Source organism: Coregonus clupeaformis, chromosome 19, assembly GCF_020615455.1.
Source record: "Coregonus clupeaformis isolate EN_2021a chromosome 19, ASM2061545v1, whole genome shotgun sequence".
Classification (NCBI taxonomy): domain Eukaryota; kingdom Metazoa; phylum Chordata; class Actinopteri; order Salmoniformes; family Salmonidae; genus Coregonus; species Coregonus clupeaformis.
The window spans coordinates 26,409,001-26,427,997 of NC_059210.1; the positions used below are offsets into that span (position 1 = coordinate 26,409,001).

Here is an 18,997-nt window from a genome sequence, read left to right on the forward strand (position 1 = left end):
ACAGCCGTCAGTGGCACAGCATGGCCTCCATCCTCCACATTCTGACAGAATGCACGATGTGTAACTAACATTAAAGCGCTAAACACATTCTGTTAGTATGACAATCTGTCATCAGTCAAAGCAAAATACAAAGACAGTAGACGCCTAGATACAGAAATGCATAAAAAGCATGCAGGCTATAGATTTCTGTGAGTTGGAATGAGACCATATGTTTCAACAACAGACTACTCAAAGGGGACCTGAGGCAAAAAGGACTGAACAGTCCTTCATATGACCTTATTTAGTATTGCTGTAACTATCAAATCAGCCTGGAATTTACATTCTTAATCAACTATAGATGATGGATTATAATTGCTAAGCGGTGGTATAAAGAAAGGTCTAGTGAAAACAATGCTTCAAGAAAAACAGAAATGTCTTGTTCAAATCTGTTTTCTTCAATTTGGTATTCCAAATTACCAGCAGGAGCCTATAGTTTTCATGATGACATATGGGTCCTGTACTATTATATGGCTCTATAGGGGCATAACTTCCAACCGATCTTACAAGTGGCTGAATGGGCTGCCTGTCTGTCTGGTCTGCCTCAAGTGGGTTCATGACCTCTCCTGCAAACTTAATTCATACAGTCTTTAATTCCTGGTACAGAGAGAGCGAGAGCGAGAGAGAGAGCGAGAGAGCGAGAGAGAGAGAGAGAGTGAGAGAGAGAGAGAAAGAAAGGAGAGAGCACACTAACACTCTACTGACAAGAGCAGGCGTACAGGCTCCAAATGAAACAAGCATCAGTCAGCTGTGACCAGAGCCCCGACATTTATCCCAACAATCCCCTTTGAGCTCCAGTACAAGTCCCAGGCTCTGGTTAATAGGCCATATAAACACTGTGGGTTACTGCCCACTTCTTCATTGGGTGGGAATGTTTGTTTTTAGCATATCTGACATTGCGTTCCTGACTTATTATGACGACCCAATAGGAGCAGAAAACAGAAACACAGAGGAGGAAATAAAGTGGATCTAAACTCAGCCGGAGAGCCGAGCCAAGAACATCAGGAGTGGAGGATTGGAGCTATCCCAGGGGCATGATGGCAACCTCCCTCTCTCAGATAGAGCCCTTCCTCGCCTCACTAGGGCAGACCTCTCCGGTCAGACTCTCACTCCTCTCACTGTCCCTGTCCCTGTGTGCCAATTAACAGAATCACTGCAGTCAGATTGAAATGTCAGAGCCCCCCAAAAAAACACAAGGCAACAAAGTGACCTCTGATTGGTCGTTAGCACGACCGGCTCTTTCTCCGGAGGCCGTGAGTGGCTGGAGCAGATGTTAATGCCCGGGAGGCAGAGCTGGAGTATCATTAGTGAACCACCTGGTGGGCGCGCTCCACTACTCATTCAGCAGAACGGGACCCCGGCCAAATCATCTCTCAGCTCATGGAGGAAGGAACAAAATGTTCCTCAGTCTACTTAATTACCTTACTGAGGCGTGAACCGAACACAGCAGCACATACTGTATGAAATCTACAGGCACATTAAGAGGGAATAAAGCAGACCATACCGTGAGAAGCATTAAAAAATAGGTGCATAGTGACGCCCAAACTTACCTGGTGGTGTGCCCACGTTGGTACCCAGGACGCTCCACCCCTGGGGCAGGACCAGGTGTCTAAGGGCCAGGGAGAGGCTGTCGTCCAGCCGCTCACACTCCTGCAGAGGGATCTGGCACTCGTCCAGCAGCAGTGCCCCCTCCAGACCGTCGGCCTGCCCCGCAGCGCTCACCAGGAACTGGGCCATGTCGAAGGCCAGGTCCTGGACGAACTGGAAGCGCTCTTCAGCCACGGGATCCACGGAGCCGCCCGGCCGCGCCGAGCACAGCGTGACCTGCACCGATTCAGAGCAGTCGTGGGCTGGGAAAGAGAAGGAGGAGAAGGGGGTTAGTATACTTTTTACATACAAGCATGGGCTGAGGAGGGAGCACAATGGGTTAATACAACCTGTCTGTTACTGTACATACACATGCTTCAGACATGGTAAAATACTTTACAGTGTGAGTTTATAGTGTGTATCGGCCTATACAGCTCAGTTGAGCCTAGAAAAAAAGAACAAAAGAAAATAGGTTAAAGCTCCACTGTCCTGCTGCAATGCTGGCTTGAGATATCTGTGACCTCTTTGGTTGCTAAGATGCGCAAGATCCAAACATGAAACACTCTTTGACAGTGAATAGTTTTAAAAACAACAGAGAAATGAAAAGGAAACATTCAGCGTTTAAGTCTCTCGTCAGATAATACGGGTAGAAGTGACAGAGTAGGAGAAATACCACATAGCTTGCCCAAATAACTTGGCTGGTGTCAACAGGTTTCAGAGTGGACACACTTTAATCTACCCTCCATCCCAGTGGACCTTTAAACAGACCATTTTAATTATATTTAAATATGTATTATAGAAGAGACCTGTGAACCAACTGTTAAATATGCTATTCTCACAATCAGAGGAATATCCATTAGCTACAGGTGTCGCAAACAGGGGAAATGACCATCAAAACCTATTAGCATCTATGAAAAGTGTCGCCCTTTACTGTCACACCTATATACTGCTTGAATATGGCAGATTTCAGCACTGACAAGCGCTAAATTGGAGCACAGTGGCTGTACAGTAACATGCTATTAATGACGTCAGAGTTGTGGCTCTGCGCTTCACAGTATGGGTTTTGTATGGGTTTTGACTGACAGCCGTTCTGAACTTAAGCACCACACGCAACAAGAAGTTGAACCTGTTTGTCTATTGTGAAAAACATTTTACGTGGAACACGCACCCGAATGCACACGACTCCTTTCTATGCGCACTAAAATTACGATCTGTTCCTCTGAATTGCCCTGTGAAAGCATAGCTTTAACTTAGCTAGTCATGTTGGCAATAGAACATTTATAATGGGCCGTTTTTGGATTGCGTAAACAACAACAGTAATTGTGTGATGCAGGGTTGTGTTCCAAACAAAAACAGTGTGCTTGCTCTAGTTCCTCAGTAGCACAGCTAGGAGCGCTCAAAAGAAAAGCACCTTATACTGTAGTTGAAGACTCTACTTTGAGTCATAAAAGTGCATTGAAATTATTTAGGAACTGTGCACAATTTGGAGAGATGTGTGCCTCTGTGGCCACTCGGTGACACCAGTTAGTCATCTCACTCAAACCCTTATCATTTTTTTGTCTTATGTTGCACCTACCCCACATTTTCCAGGAATATTCTTATGTTACTGAATGTATCCAGAGTATTTTCAGATTGCGGCGAAACGTACAGTAAATGTAAAATACACATAAAACCAATAGTTTAACATTTGGATTCAGTCTTGTGTCAGGTGAACTGTTGTGTCATCAACTTTTGTCTAATTATTTTCCCATAAGCTACAAACTGTTCCCTTACAATTGCTACCATGGTTATGCATACGCTTTTCATATTTCTTCTGTAAGAAACATTTCCATGTAGCCCTATCCATATAGGCCAATTCCCACCAATGTAAAGGGTTAAAAACATGGCCTAGTGACATGGTGTACTGTACTGTTCTTTACTATGTTCCTCCCTGTACTGAAAATGAATGGACTCCACAGCAAAAGGCCATGTGAGAGCCATATGTTTTTGAGAGCTCATATTAGTCATGACATAGGAGTGAGGGGACAGAGGTGACAGCACGCAAACATTCAGGAGGCCCACCTACTCCTATTCATGGCTCTGCTGACGTCCATACACACAACACAAACACAGATAAATCAGAGATGGGGCAGACATCATGCCATCATCCATATGCCACATGTCAGCCATGTTTTTACACGGACCATGCATGGTGATCAGGGTTATAACTGAAGCCGGGTTAAATATAAAAATAACTTTTCTGTTGGACAAAAATATATCTAGGACTTCTTCTGGTAAGGCTGCCTAGACATAAACACCCTGTGGATGAAAACATGGTTTATTACCAACGGCCAGACTGAGACAGATATAATTATTGAGCAAAGTTCTCACATTATAACAATTTATTTCCATGACTGGGAGAGAGGCATACATCTAGAAGAGAAGCAGTCATAAACAAAGATGACATTCCTGTGTCAGCTGCCAAGAGGCTCGTCCCATTTCAGTGGAAGCAAAAAGCACACATCATTAGCTGGAAATCCACATACAATGTCTCTATTTGCCCATGAAGAGTGGTGTGTGCACGTGTGTGTATGTGTGTGTGTGTGTTTGAGTGTGTGTGTGTGTGTGTGTTCGTGTAACTATAAAATACTTGGTTAACACATGCACACACACAACCAGTAGGACTGTCCAGCACCAGAATGTTGTTTGAAACCCATCTCTCGTCTGACTGTCCCGTGGGGTAAAAAATGTCAATGTTTAATTCCTGTTGATAAAAACGTCCTAGCAACCATCGGTTTCACTATAACAAGAGCCGGGACCACCGGCGGTGGCAGAGCTTTGTGAGGGAGACAGAAGTGCACCTGAGGGGGATAACAGAGCTTTCTGAAGCTCTTCACCACGTCCATTTGGAGGTCTTAATGCACCGGCCAAAATCCTTTAAGTGTTCTTACACTGGATTGATTACACAGGCCGTGCCAAGGAGCTGCTGCTGCACAGTGGCATGTGTTGCAGTCAGATTGTGAGTCCCAAACAGCACCATAGTGCCTATACTTTTGACCAGAGCCCTATGGGCCGTGGTCTAAAGTAGTGCACTACTGTAAGTAGAGAATAGGGTGCCATTTGGGACGCAGCTAGAGCCATTCCACTGGAATCTTCCACCCCGCTCTGCTCCTCCTCCGGCCTCACTAGGACTCTCTCCGCCAACTAGCCCTCTATCTGGCAAAACACACAGACGTTTTTTTTTTTCACTTTCACACCGTGTCTTCCCTAATTGTCCGGCACCGCACTGAGTTTTGTGTATATCAATAAGTCAAAGACACGGTTGCTGTTGCTGTGCTCTTTCCACAGGAGGAAGAAATGTACCATAGCCACGCTGTGAGGTAATTTCATATTATGTAGATGACATGCTCATAAAGCCACTAAAACACAGAGGGAATACTTTAAACAGTCTGCAGCACATCCAGTTCTAACTAATTTAGCACTGCAACAGCAGGGACGTACAGTACCGTATATAGGCTACATACAGTATCCCGATATTGGGGGAAAATGGCTTACTGGATTGGCCAAACACGCGGACACACACTGTAAGGCTGACTGATGATAGCTAGGCTAGTGGAGGTATTTATTAGGCTATGTTGTATTTACTACTAGGGGGAAATGATCTCAGAGATTAGGATTGAGTAATACCATTCTGTTTAATACTAAGGGAAAGGAGTGTAAGGAACTGTAGAACTAACCATTCTACCGAAACAGCCAATTGCTATTTTCTGGAGTGGATATAGGTGGTGAAGTCGGCACAGTCTTTTTGGATCTTAAAAAGGCCTTTGATACTGTGAATCATGAGGTCCTCCTATCCAAACTATCCTCCCTTAATGTGTCCACTGAAGCCATTAGTTGGATGTATTTGTCAGGTTTTGGCCATGACTGTTCGGGTTTTGGTCACTAGATGTCCCCATTGCACCTTTTTTGTACCTTTTGTTTTTTCTTGATCTAATTATTGTTTGCACCTGTAGGTCATTCCCTTGTTAGTATTTAAACCCTGTGTGTTCCTCAGTTCCTTGCTCAGTGTTTGTAAGTTAGCACCCAGCCCCAGCCCAAGCCTTGTGTTATATGGATATTTCTCTGGTGGGATTGTTTACCACTTTGTGGAGTTTCTTTGTTTTTGGAGGTTTTCCTCTTTGTGCCTCTTGGCTTTATTTTTGGACATTGTGGATTCAGTTTCTTTGCCTGAGGATTTTGTTCTTTATTAAACCACCATCTCTAGTACTGCTGTGTCTGCCTCATCTTCTGGGTTCTGACAATTATTAGTGACTGTTTCGCGCACCGGGTCCTGACAGAAACACTGAGCCATTATTATGAACCCAGAGGCAGCCAGTACCCAGGATTTTTTTTCCATGCTGTCCCACCAGGAGGGGACTGTCCAACGCCACGAAGCTGCTCTGGTTCAGCAAGAGGCCTTAATGGCTAGACATTCTCAACTTCTGTCAGAGATGCTGACTTCCATAAAGCAGATTTCGGATCGACTTTCCCCGGCAACCGCTTCTGCTCCAGTTCATCCGATTCAAGGGCTCCTGGCAGTTAATCCCCTGGCGGAACCTCGTCTGCCGCCTCCTCAACGGTTCTCAGGGGACCCAAGTGTTTGTAAGGGGTTTTTCACCCAATGTTCTCTCTCCTTTGAGCTGCAACCATCGTCGTTTCCCACCGACCGGTCCAAGATAGCATATATCATCACCCTGCTGTCGGAAAAGGCTCTAGCCTGGGCTACTGCGGTGTGGGATGCCCAAAGTCCCTGCTGTGCCAGCTACTCTACCTTTGCTGAAGAATTCAAGCGAGTGTTTCAAGGTCCTACCAACGGCCCTGACTCAGCCAAACAGCTCCTGATTCTCCGCCAAGGTCGGCGCAGCGTGACGGACTATGCCATCCAGTTCCGCACTGTGGCAGCAGCAAGTGGCTGGAACGACGAGGCGCTCACAGTGTGTTTTTTGAAGGGCCTTTCTGACACCATCCAAGATGAACTGGCCACTCGGGAACCACCGGACAACCTCGAGTCCCTTATCAAGTTGGCTTCACGCATAGACCAGCGTCTGAGAGAGAGAGAACAAAACCATAGACCGCTCACCCTAGTTCCTATCGGTTCCAACTCCGAGTCTCCACCTTTATCCTCGCTGGCTCCACCAGAACCCATGCAGGTTGGACGCATCTCCCAGGCTGAGAGAGATCGCCGAATGAGGGAGCAATGCTGTCTATATTGCGGCAAACCGGGCCATTTCCGCTCCACGTGTCCCGGGCTCCAGGGAAACGCACTCTCCCGTGCAGGCCTGGGAGGACTGTAACGGGAGACATAACCTCCTCCCATCTATCCAACTCCCGCCTGCTCATTCCTGTTACCCTTTCCTGGGACGACCACGAGGTTTCTCTTCAAGCCTTGGTAGACTCTGGAGCCGCAGGTAACTTCATGGATGGGATCTGGGCGAAGGAGAATGGCGTTCCTTCTGAACCTCTAAGTGACCCCATAAGGGTTACTACGTTGGATAGAAGTCCTTTGGGATCTGGACTTGTCACTCGTGCCACTACCCCCTTACGACTTTCAGTTTCCCAACACAAGGAAGTGATGAACTTTCATCTGATCGCCTGTTCCGAGTTTCCTCTCGTCCTTGGCTATCCCTGGCTTCACAGCCATAACCCTCACATCGACTGGTCTGTGGGCACTATCAAGCAGTGGGGTCCCACGTGCCAAGCCACTTGTATCTTCCCGAGTTCCCAGAGTTCTCCTTCCGAGTCTCTAGAATCCATCGACTTGTCCCGAGTTCCCGAGTGTTACCATGACCTCAAACTGGTATTTAGCAAACAGAGGGCCACCAAACTACCACCCCATAGACCTTACGATTGCACCATCGACCTGTTGCCAGGGGACCTGCCCTCCCAGGGGTCGGATCTTTTCCCTTTCTCCTCCCGAACGAGCTGCTATGGATACCTACATCAAGGACGCTCTGACAGCAGGCCTCATGCGTCCATCTACCTCGCCGGCGGGGAGCAGGGTTTTTCTTTGTGGCCAAGAAAGACGGCGGATTACGACCTTGCATCGACTACCGGGGACTCAATGCCATAACCGTCCGTAACCGCTACCCGCTACCTCTTATGGCCACAGCCTTTGAGCTGCTCCAGGAAGCAGTTGTCTTCACTAAGCTTGACCTGCGGAACGCATACCATCTGGTGCGGATCAAACCCGGGGACGAGTGGAAGACCGCTTTCAACACGCCTACTGGTCACTACGAATACTCGGTGATGCCCTTCGGCCTGACCAACGCTCCGGCTGTGTTCCAAGCGCTCATAAACGATGTGCTTAGGGATATGCTTAACATCTTCGTGTTTGTGTACTTGGATGACATCCTCATCTTTTCGAGCTCCCTTCAAGAACACACTAAGCATGTCAGACAAGTGCTCAAACGCCTCCTAGACAGCCATTTGTACGTTAAGCCGGAGAAGTGTGAATTCCATTCCTCTCGAGTACAATTCCTGGGATTTATAGTGGAACCCGGACGAGTCCAGATGGACCCCAAGAAGGTAGAGGCGGTAGCGGATTGGCCCACCCCCAAGTCCGTTAAGGAAGTTCAACGTTTCCTGGGCTTCACCAACTTTTACCGCAAGTTCATCAAGAACTTCAGCTCGGTGGCAGCCCCTCTCTCGGCGGTAACCAAGGGTGGCAACACAAGGTTTCTGTGGGGAAGAGAAGCTGAGACGGCCTTCCAAGGACTCAAGCAGCGCATCCTCTCTGCTCCCATCCTGACACTACCAACGGCGGAGGAACCTTTTGTGGTGGAGGTAGACGCATCAGAGGTTGGGGTTGGAGCTGTCCTGTCTCAGAGGGGTGAAGACAAGAAGCTTCATCCTTGCGCCTTCTTCTCTCACCGGCTTACCCCGGCCGAGAGGAATTACGATGTGGGGGACCGTGAACTCCTAGCGGTTAAGATGGCATTGAAGGAATGGAGACACTGGCTCGAGGGGGCTTCTCAACCGTTTCAAGTGCTTACGGACCACAAGAATCTGGAGTATATCCAGCAGGCGAAGCGGTTGAACGCCAGACAGGCTCGATGGTCTCTTTTCTTCAGCCGATTTCAGTTTATCCTCACCTATAGACCCGGGTCGAAGAATCTCAAACCGGACGCCTTATCACGAATCTACTCTCCTGCCATTCGAGAAGATACTGACATGACTGTCCTTCCGGCCGCTAAGATCGTGGCTCCGATCTCGTGGCAAGTGGAGGATACCGTGAAACAAGCTCAAGCCATCGAACCGGGCCCTGGTGGAGGTCCTGCTAATCGGTTGTTTGTTCCCAAGGCAGCAAGGTCCCAAGTCCTTCGGTGGGGGGCACTCCTCTCGCCTCACCTGTCACCCGGGCATAGGCCGCACCTTGGAGTTCATCCAGCGTAAGTTCTGGTGGCCCACCATGAAGGAAGACATTGCCACTTTCATCAAGGCCTGTTCCGTGTGCTGTCAGGGCAAATCTTCTCACCTTCGCCCTCAAGGACTCCTTCACCCTCTATCTATTCCCCACCGACCCTGGTCCCATATCTCATTGGACTTTATTACTGGCCTTCCTCCGTCCCATGGTAATACTACGATCCTAGTCATCATCGACAGGTTTTCTAAGGCGGCCAGGTTTGTTCCTTTGACCAAATTACCTTCTGCCAAGGAAACAGCTGAGTTGGTGATTAACCATGTGTTCCGAGTCTTTGGGATCCCGCAAGATATGGTTTCCGACAGAGGTCCCCAGTTCGCCTCAAGGTTTTGGAAGGCCTTCTGCCAACTCATAGGGGCCACGGCCAGTTTATCTTCCGGGTACCATCCGAGTCCAATGGCCAAACTGAGAGGATGAATCAGGAGCTGGAAACCACCCTCAGATGCATGGTTTCCAACAACCCGTCCACTTGGTCATCCTTCATTGTTTGGGCCGAGTACGCGCACAACACCTTGTGCTCCTCCTCCACTGGTATGTCCCCGCATGAGTGTCAGTTTGGCTATGCACCTCTATTGTTCCCGGACCAGGAGGCAGAAGTCAGAGTGCCTTCAGCCTCGAGGTTCATCAGACGCTGTCGGCTTACGTGGAAGAAGGCACGTCTTAATCTTCTGCGTTCCTCTCAGCAGTACCAACGACAAGCCAACAGAGGTCGCCGTCCCGGTCCTACCCTGTACCCCCGGCCAGAGAGTATGGCTCTCAACTAAGAACCTACCGCTACGGGTGGAGTCTCGCAAGCTGTCCCAGAGGTTCATCGGTCCCTTTAAGATTGCCAGGAGAGTCAATCCCGTTACTTTTCGCCTGCACTTACCCAGATCCCTTAAGATCAATCCAACATTTCACATTTCTTTATTAAAACCTGTTGTTTTTTCTCCCCTTATTCCGGCAGGCAGACCTCCCCCTCCGCCCCGGGTCATCGGTGGCCAGTCGGCTTATACCGTCCACCGGATACTGGATTCCCGCCGGGTGCAGCGGTCCTGGCAGTATCTGGTGGACTGGGAAGGCTACGGTCCCGAGGAGCGCTCCTGGGTTCCTGCCAAGGACATACTGGACCCTGACCTCATTCGTCAGTTCAGGGCCCTCCACCCTGAGAAGGCTGGTAGGAACGTCAGGAGCCGTTCCTAGGAGGGGGGATTCTGTCAGGTTTTGGCCATGACTGTTCGGGTTTTGGTCACTAGATGTCCCCATTGCACCTTTTTTGTACCTTTTGTTTTTTCTTGATCTAATTATTGTTTGCACCTGTAGGTCATTCCCTTGTTAGTATTTAAACCCTGTGTGTTCCTCAGTTCCTTGCTCAGTGTTTGTAAGTTAGCACCCAGCCCCAGCCCAAGCCTTGTGTTATATGGATATTTCTCTGGTGGGATTGTTTACCACTTTGTGGAGTTTCTTTGTTTTTGGAGGTTTTCCTCTTTGTGCCTCTTGGCTTTATTTTTGGACATTGTGGATTCAGTTTCTTTGCCTGAGGATTTTGTTCTTTATTAAACCACCATCTCTAGTACTGCTGTGTCTGCCTCATCTTCTGGGTTCTGACAATTATTAGTGACTGTTTCGCGCACCGGGTCCTGACAGTATTCCTATCTGACAAACAGAAGTCAAAGGGGGGACACTCAGTTACTCTCTTTACTGTAACATTGGGGTCCCACAAGGGTCAATATTAGGCCCACTTCTGTTTACCATCTATATAAATGATCTCCCACTTGCTTGCCCACAAGTTAACATGCAGATGTATGCAGACGATACAGTCTTGTATATACACTCAAAAAACAGACAACAAGTTGTTAACAAGTTTAATGAAGCTATGGTACACGTTTCTAAAAGGATAACTATTTCTTGTTTGCATTTAAATATCGACAAGACTGTTTGTATGTACTTCTCTAAAAAATCCATTAATTCTTCCTAACGAGCTGTTCTTGTTAATGGGGAGAATCTGAAAGTTGTGTCTAACTTCAGGTATCTCTGCATCATTTTGGACTCCAACTTGAAATTTAAGAAACATGTGAAGAAGGTGGTAAACACGGTCAAGTTTGGATTATCCAACTTTAGGTTTATAAGACCTTACCTTCCTCTGGAGCCACCAAACTATATATGCTAGCATACTACGATCTTCTCACATCTGAGATATTGCCTCACATGCTGGTCACAAGCAGGACCTACTATTCTGAAACCAATTGAATCACTCTACAAACAAACACTTAAGAGAAACCAAACAGTTACCACCATTGTCACATCATTCACAAACATAATGTATTCAGTCTGGATAGCTTTAAGCAGTATGTAGATGCAAGCCTTGTCTTTAAGATCCTGCATTGTCTTGCCCCTCCACCCCTATGCCGGCATATCATGCTCAAGGAAAGCACCTGCAAGATAACAAGGGCAGTAACTAGAGGGGATTGCGTTGTCCCTTTTCGACCCAGCTGTGATGAGGTGATGTCCAAGGAGTCAGGCGCAGGGTAAATCACAGAATAACAGGCTTTATTCCGCAATTACAGAGTTATGCAGTAATGCGTCAAAACAGGCGCACTGGTTAATACAAGGCACACGGGGAAATATCCCGGCGATACAAAATACACCGAGCTCCACCGAGCTTCACTATCCTCCACAATAGACAATCACACACAAAGACAAGGGGGCAGAGGGAACACTTATACAGGTACTGATGAGGAGATATGAACCAGGTGTGTGTAATAAACAAGACAAAACAAATGGAATGATGAGATGAGGAGCGGCGGTGGCTAGAAGGCCGGTGACGACGAATGCCGAAGCCTGCCCGAACAAGGAGAGGTGGCAGCTTCGGAGGGAGTCGTGAAAACAGCAAATTCGGTCAATTGGCCTTCTCTGTTAGAGCTACAATACACTGGAATGTAATGCCCATGGACTTGAAAAGCTGCACTGATTATTGTACTTTTAAATTTAAATTGAAAACATGGCTCAAATCTATCCAAACCTGTGCACATGAGTTATCTGTGGTTCCTCATATATAAGACAACAGTGTTTTTATTACGAATAAGTTGTTGTTGTTATATTATTGGATGTAATGTATTTGTATTTTGTATTGTTTTAGTGTGTATTTGTATTGTGGCTGTATAATTGCCTTTACTTGCCCTGGGACTACGGGTGCAAATGAGCTTTTGGCTAACCCCGGCACATTTACATGGATGTTGCATTATTGTAATACTGATGTTGATTAATGTGCATTGTCCCCTATAAATAAATAAATAAATGTACATAGGGTAAATATGCATGCACGCACCCCACACACACGCTCGGGGCAAGGCTTTCAGGAGCTGAATATATCTGTGTTTACTTTTCTAAAGCCTTGTCAGGTTTTCCTCCACTTCCGACATCCGTTACATTAAGATGGAATGTCTCGAACATCAACAGCAATTAGAGGTTGTGCTCTGATCTGCTCTCTAGCCATAAGTGCAGTGTGTGTTTGACTGTCTCGGAGTGAATTATTAGTCTAGTTTCAATCTGGAACACTTCAAGAAATGCCTTTCTTATTCCCAAGACTCCTGGTGGTATGGTGGTATAGTGGTATGTCATTCGGCTGGGGATGTTCGGGATTGTGTGAGCTTGAGTACCCATGTGTGGTGTACAGTGTTCCAATGGATACAATATGACTCTAAGTGAAGACAGGCGACCTGCAGTGTGGCAGTGCTACTGTACTTTCCATTGGCCTGTTCAATGGAATGTTGTGACCTATATGGCCTGTGGTGCATTGTCCGACTTACCTGGGCACACAGCCTGCAGGGTGACATGGCTGATCCTCAAGGTGCTGGTCAGGTGCCTCTGGTTGGTACCAGCAAACAGCAGGTAGAACTCCACATCCTCCTCATCCTCCCAATGATCTTCATCACCCAGCTGCACCGTCAGAAGACACTCACCCTGGAAACAGACAGACACATAGAAAAACAGTTATACTACACATTTTATCCACATAGTTTGATTTACATAGGTTTAACTTAGCTTACATTGTCAGAGCTTGCAGCAGAGTGGCAAAGAAAATGACCTCCTCTCTAAACTAGGACTGGGAAATGCCAGGGACCTCAAGATACGATATTATCACGATACTTAGGTGCCGATACGATATGTATTGCGATTCGATATGTATTGCGATTCGATACTGCAATTTTATTGCGTTTTGATGTTCCAAACATATTGCTCTGTGTATGTCTGCAGCAGAGAGACAAGAGAGAACATGGGGAAATTCGTTTTTGGAGATAAAAGTGCTCAAAACATGTTGGCACACTCTTTAAAACATTTAAAAAGAAGATGGAGAATAATCGACTAGCGCTAGCTAACGTTAGCTACCTAACGAAAACAATTATTTGTATTTTTACAAATCGATACTTGGAGTCACAGTATCGATCTAAAATCGGCAAAGATTATATTGCGATACTCTACTGTATTGATTCCCCCCCATCCCTATTCTAAACCAGAGGAGAAACCAAAACAGAAATATAGGACAACAAAAACACCCACGGGCAGGTATAAACACCTGTCTATTACGGTAGGAAGAGGCTGTGTTTTATTATAGCACTATCAACCCATAATGTAGGGTGGAATACTCTCCTGGAATACTCTACTGAATACATAAAAACAAACCCTGCTAAAACAATAATTACCCCGCCTTATTTAATTACAGTGTATTGCAAGAGTGTGTGTGTGTGTGTGTGTGTGTGTGCATGCCTTCTTGCATCTGTGTGTGTTATAATGAATTATAATTTTAAAAGACCTCTTTATACTAAGAGCCCAGCCTGGAGTTACATTTTCTTTTCAAACCAAGGCTATGTGCAGTTCTCAGACAGGTCTGTTATATTTAGGGACCCAGTGTAAACGCAGGACTACCTGTCACTCCGCTTTACCCAGCGCATGGTCCAGTGTGACAGCCTCAGGTCCAGTGTGACACATAGCAAGAGCCTCAGCCTGAGAGGAAGGAGGTAAGATTGGAGGACGACTATGTTTCCTGTCATGACTGCCCTTATTTCTAGGTTAACCGTGGGCCGGTCCAAAGCACTGCTCTGTTGGAGCTGTCTGCCTGCCCTCTGTTGTTTTCCTCACAGCTCCACGTCATAGCCACCTTATCACAAGCAGCAGGAATAACAGGTAGGGGGACAGATAGGTGCTGACTAGTCCAAATAACCCATCTCTCTCCTTCAGTGACAGGATCTCTTCATACAAAAATAAACACCGAAGGTAGAAAATGCATGTGGAAAACGTAGATGTCATGGGTAAGAAGAATGCATAGCTTACTCAGTCACACGCACAAGCAATTCCCAAATACAAGCAACGTGTCCACTTACGGTCTTTTTCAAACAGTGGAAACATAGGCCTAATGTAAAACATGTTTTCATGGTTCGGAGCTACCAATTGTAGCCTTTGTAGCGGCTAACTAGCTAGCTTAGTATAGTGGGTGTTCAGTGACGTGCAGTGGGCGTATGCGGACATGACTGTTGACTTTGGACAGACTGCAAAAGCCACATCCTTTAGTGCTGAATGCCAGTCAGCTGTTCTCTCTGTGGCTGATGACAAGCGGTTAGAGGAGGAGAGGCACAATACAGGGGAATATAGTATGAAAGGCTCTCTCACCATATAGGCTAACACTGCTGCACTTACTGTAACATTTGCTTAGAACCAAAGGGAAAGCTCTCGCACTGTGTATGCTAGCACTGTTTAACATACAGCTGTGCTTAGAACCAACTGCCTGAGGACAGAAAACCCTATGGTTCATCCTGTATACACTACATGACCAAAAGTATGTGAACACCTGCTCGTAAAACATCTCATTCCAAAACCATGGGCATTAATGGAGTTGGTCCCCCCTTTGATGCTATAACAGCCTCCACTCTTCTGGGAAGGCCTTCCACTAGATGTTGCAACATTGCTGCGGGGACTTCCATTCAGCAACAAGAACATTAGTGAGGTCAGGCACTGATGTTGGGCGATTGGGCCTGTCTCTCAGTCGACGTTCCAATTCCTCCCAAAAGTGTTTGATGGGGTAGAGGTCAGGGCTATGTGCAGGCCAGTCAAGTTCTTCCACACCGATCTCAACAGACCATTTCTGTATGGATCTCGCTTTGTGCACAGGGGCATTGTCATGCTGAAACAGCAAAGGGCATTCCCCAAACTGTTGCCAAAAAGTTGGAAGCACAGAATCGTCTAGAATGTCATTGTATGCTGTAACGTTAAGATTTCCCTTCACTGGAACTAAGGGGCCTAGCCCGAACCATGAAAAACAGCCCCAGACCATTATTCCTCCTCCACCAAACTTTACAGTTGGCTCTATACATTGGGGCAGGTAGTGTTCTGCTGGCATTCGCCAAACCCAGATTTGTCCGTTGGACTGCCAGATGGTGAAGCGTGATTCATCACTCCAGAAAACGTGTTTCCACTGCTCCAGAGTCCAATGGCAGTGAGCTTTACACCACTCCAGCTTGGCATTGCGCATGGTGATCTTAGGCTTGTGTGTGGCTACTCGGCCATGGAAACCCATTTCATGAAGCTCCCGACGAACAGTTCTTGTGCTGAAGTTTGGAACTCGGTAGTGAGTGTTGCAACCGAGGATAGACCATTTTTACATTTTATGTGGCCTACCACTTCGCGGATGAGCCGTTGTTGCTCCTAGACGTTTCCACTTCACAATAACAGCACTTACAGTTGACCGGGGCAGCTTTAGCAGAGCCGAAATTTTATGAACTGACTTGTTGGAAAGGTGGCACGTTGAAAGTCACTGAGCTCTTCAGTAAGGCCATTCTACTGCCAATGTTTAGCTATGGAGATTGCATGGCTGTGTGCTCGATGTTATACACCTGTCAGCAATGGGTGTTGGTAAAATAGCAGAATCCACTAATTTGAAGGGGTGTCCACATACCTTTGAATATATAGTGTTGGTGCAAAATGTATTTGGCCTGGAGCTCTTTACCTTTATGTATGTATCTTAAAAGTATGTTTTTGTCTCCGTGGTGGAGTAGATCATCTGAAAGAAAAACCCTTGTTGTACAGTAAGAGATTACTAATGGTTTCTTTCTGCTGTGACTGCAGCAGCCATTTTCTACATGAATAGCCGACAGCAACACAAAAGAGGAGGGTAGCTAGTATGTCTGTCTGCAGCTCCCTCCCTCCCTGCTACTGTGTTGTGTTAGACTCAGCTCTGATTGATGTGGAGGACACACCTCCTTAACCTGTTGATGTGATGTGCACTACTCTGCGGTATCTATATGGCTGGCTGATTGGGTTACTGGCTGTACTCTGAACAGAGGCTTCTATTTGGAGATGCTAGTTGGGCGTGATGAGGGAGAAAGAAGTAGACTTCATTTTCATTTTTCTCATTTCAAAACAGTCAACGTTTTTTCCATTATGTAAAAGTGGCCAGGGAGTTAGACAGGTTTTAGACTGGGGTCAAATGAAACAATCCTAAGTGACACAAAGCTATTCAATTATTTGAGCAGCCAGTATGACTTGTTTGCAAAAGGCTTCAGGACTGTCATCAGCAATATGAAAACAATCTGAAGGCCTCTGAGGACAAAATATTTTGTTTCAAGAAATCAAAAGTACAAAAGGTCACAGTCTAAAACAAATCCAAGCAATACAAAGTGAAATCATGAAGTGCTTCTCAACAATGACAAAAGGCTTAAGAAAACAAAAAGAATAGTTGGAAAAAATAATGAATCTCAACATAAGAGTATAATGCAGTGCTGGCCAAGAGCATGAGCATGCATACTAATGGTAAACTGGGCCTTGGGACACCTCTACTGTAAAAGCCCAATATGGACAACAGGTGTTGAAGCCAAAAGAAAGAGACCAAGAGCAAAAAGAGAACTAAACCAAAACATTTGACAATAGACCACCTTGCAGGGGTTTGTGAAATATACTTTTGATGTATTTGAAAACGTGATTATGAGTTCCAAACTATGTAAGCTATCAAGTGTGCCAGAAGTTTGAAAGATAGATACATTCACAGCACAAATGTTCCAACCATTCCTCTAAGATTCCAACTGTTCCAACCATTCCTCTAAGATTCCAACTGTTCCAACCATTCCTCTAAGATTCCAACTGTTCCAACCATTCCTCTAAGATTCCAACTGTTCCAACCATTCCTCTAAGATTCCAACTGTTCCAACCATTCCTCTAAGATTCCAACTGTTCCAACCATTCCTCTAAGATTCCAAATGTTCCAACCATTCCTCTAATATTCCAAATGTTCCAACCATTCCTCTAAGATTCCAACTGTTCCACTGCTCTGCTCTTGGGTCCTGAGTGGGTTGCCTCTAGTCTAGCATGTTCCAAGGTATTATTGGGTTGTTTGTGATGCTGTTCCAGAGATCTACAGTCGTGGTCAAAAGTTTTGTGAAGTATTGGTCATCACAAAGTTTGCTGCTTCAGTGTTTTTAGATATTTTTGTCAGATGTTACTATGGTATACTGAAGTATAATTACAAGCATTCCATAAGGGTCAAAGGCTTTTATTGACAATTACATTAAGTTTATGCAAAGAGTCAATATTTGCAGTGTTGACCCTTCTTTTTCAAGACCTCTGCAATCTGCCCTGGCATGCTGTCAATTAACTTCTGGGCCACATCCTGACTGATGGCAGCCCATTCTTGCATAATCAATGCTTGGAGTTTGTCCGAATTTGTGGGTCTTTGTTTGTCCACCCGCCTCTTGAGGATTACATTTACATTTTTAGTCATTTAGCAGACGCTCTTATCCAGAGCAACTTACAGTTAAGTGAGTGCATACATTATTTGTTATTTGTCATACTGAACCCACAACCCTGGCGTTGCAAACGCCATGTTCTACCAACTGAAATACATCCCTGCCGGCCATTCCCTCCCCTACCCTGGATGACGCTGGGCCAATTGTGCGCCGCCCCATGGGTCTCCCGGTCGCGGCCGGCTACGACAGAGCCTGGATTCGAACCAGGATCTCTAGTGGCACAGCTAGCACTGCGATGCAGTGCCTTAGACCACTGCGCCACTCGGGAAATGCAGTGGGAATGTTTTTGGGGGATTAAGTTCATTTTCATGGCAAAGAGAGACTTTGCAATTAATTGCAATTCATCTGATCACTCTTCATAACATTCTGGAGCATATGCAAATTGCCATCATAAAAACTGAGGCAGAAGACTTTGTGAAAATTTATATTTGTGTAATTCTCAAAACTTTTGACCACGACTGTACATCAGAGGTAGTTCTAAATGCTGACTTGAAGTAACCCCAGCGAGAGACAGTCCAAAGAGGAGCTCCTGACTGGAAATAACCCCAGAGAGACAGTCCAAAGAGGAGCTCCTGACTGGAAATAACCCCAGAGAGACAGTCCAAAGAGGAGCTCCTGACTGGAAATAACCCCAGAGAGACAGTCCAAAGAGGAGCTCCTGACTGGAAATAACCCCAGAGAGAGACAGTCCAAAGAGGAGCTCCTGACTGGAAATAACCCCAGAGAGACAGTCCAAAGAGGAGCTCCTGACTGGAAATAACCCCAGAGAGACAGTCCAAAGAGGAGCTCCTGCCTGCCTGCCTGGCTGCTACTGAGGTACTTCTAATGATAGACCGACTTTGACACCACTCTCACCAAAAAAGACTGGGTGGCTCTCTGACCCAGAGTGTGTGTGTGTGTGTGTGTGTGTGTGTGTGTGTGTGTGTGTGTGTGTGTGTGTGTGTGTGTGTGTGTGTGTGTGTGTGTGTGTGCGCGCGAGTGTGCATGCGTGTGTGTTTCCGCCTCTTCAATCAGAGACAGCTGTTTGACTCCAAGGGCACTCCACTCGTCAAGGGCATAAAGTATCCCAACAGCACACACCCAGGCTTTCTAAAAGGGCAGGACACAGACTCTGTATTCCTACATTTGTTCTCCTGGCCGGAACAATTACCATAAAGGGTAGGGC

The 18,997-nt window shown here is 46.3% G+C and overlaps 1 protein-coding gene across 10 annotated transcripts in view; it reads right to left on the bottom strand.

Annotated features, from left to right (window-relative positions):
• LOC121531762 (A-kinase anchor protein 13-like) overlaps positions 1-18,997 on the bottom strand; it is a 117,382-nt gene that overhangs the window by 64,625 nt on the left and 33,760 nt on the right. For all 10 annotated transcript variants that reach the window (XM_041837195.2, XM_045227152.1, XM_045227149.1 and 7 more), the window contains exons 3-4: positions 12,850-13,003; positions 1,587-1,886 (exon numbers count right to left, since the gene is read on the bottom strand). In XM_041837195.2, coding sequence (XP_041693129.2) covers positions 1,587-1,886; positions 12,850-13,003 — 454 coding nt within the window. The remainder of the gene's footprint in view (positions 1-1,586; positions 1,887-12,849; positions 13,004-18,997) is intronic.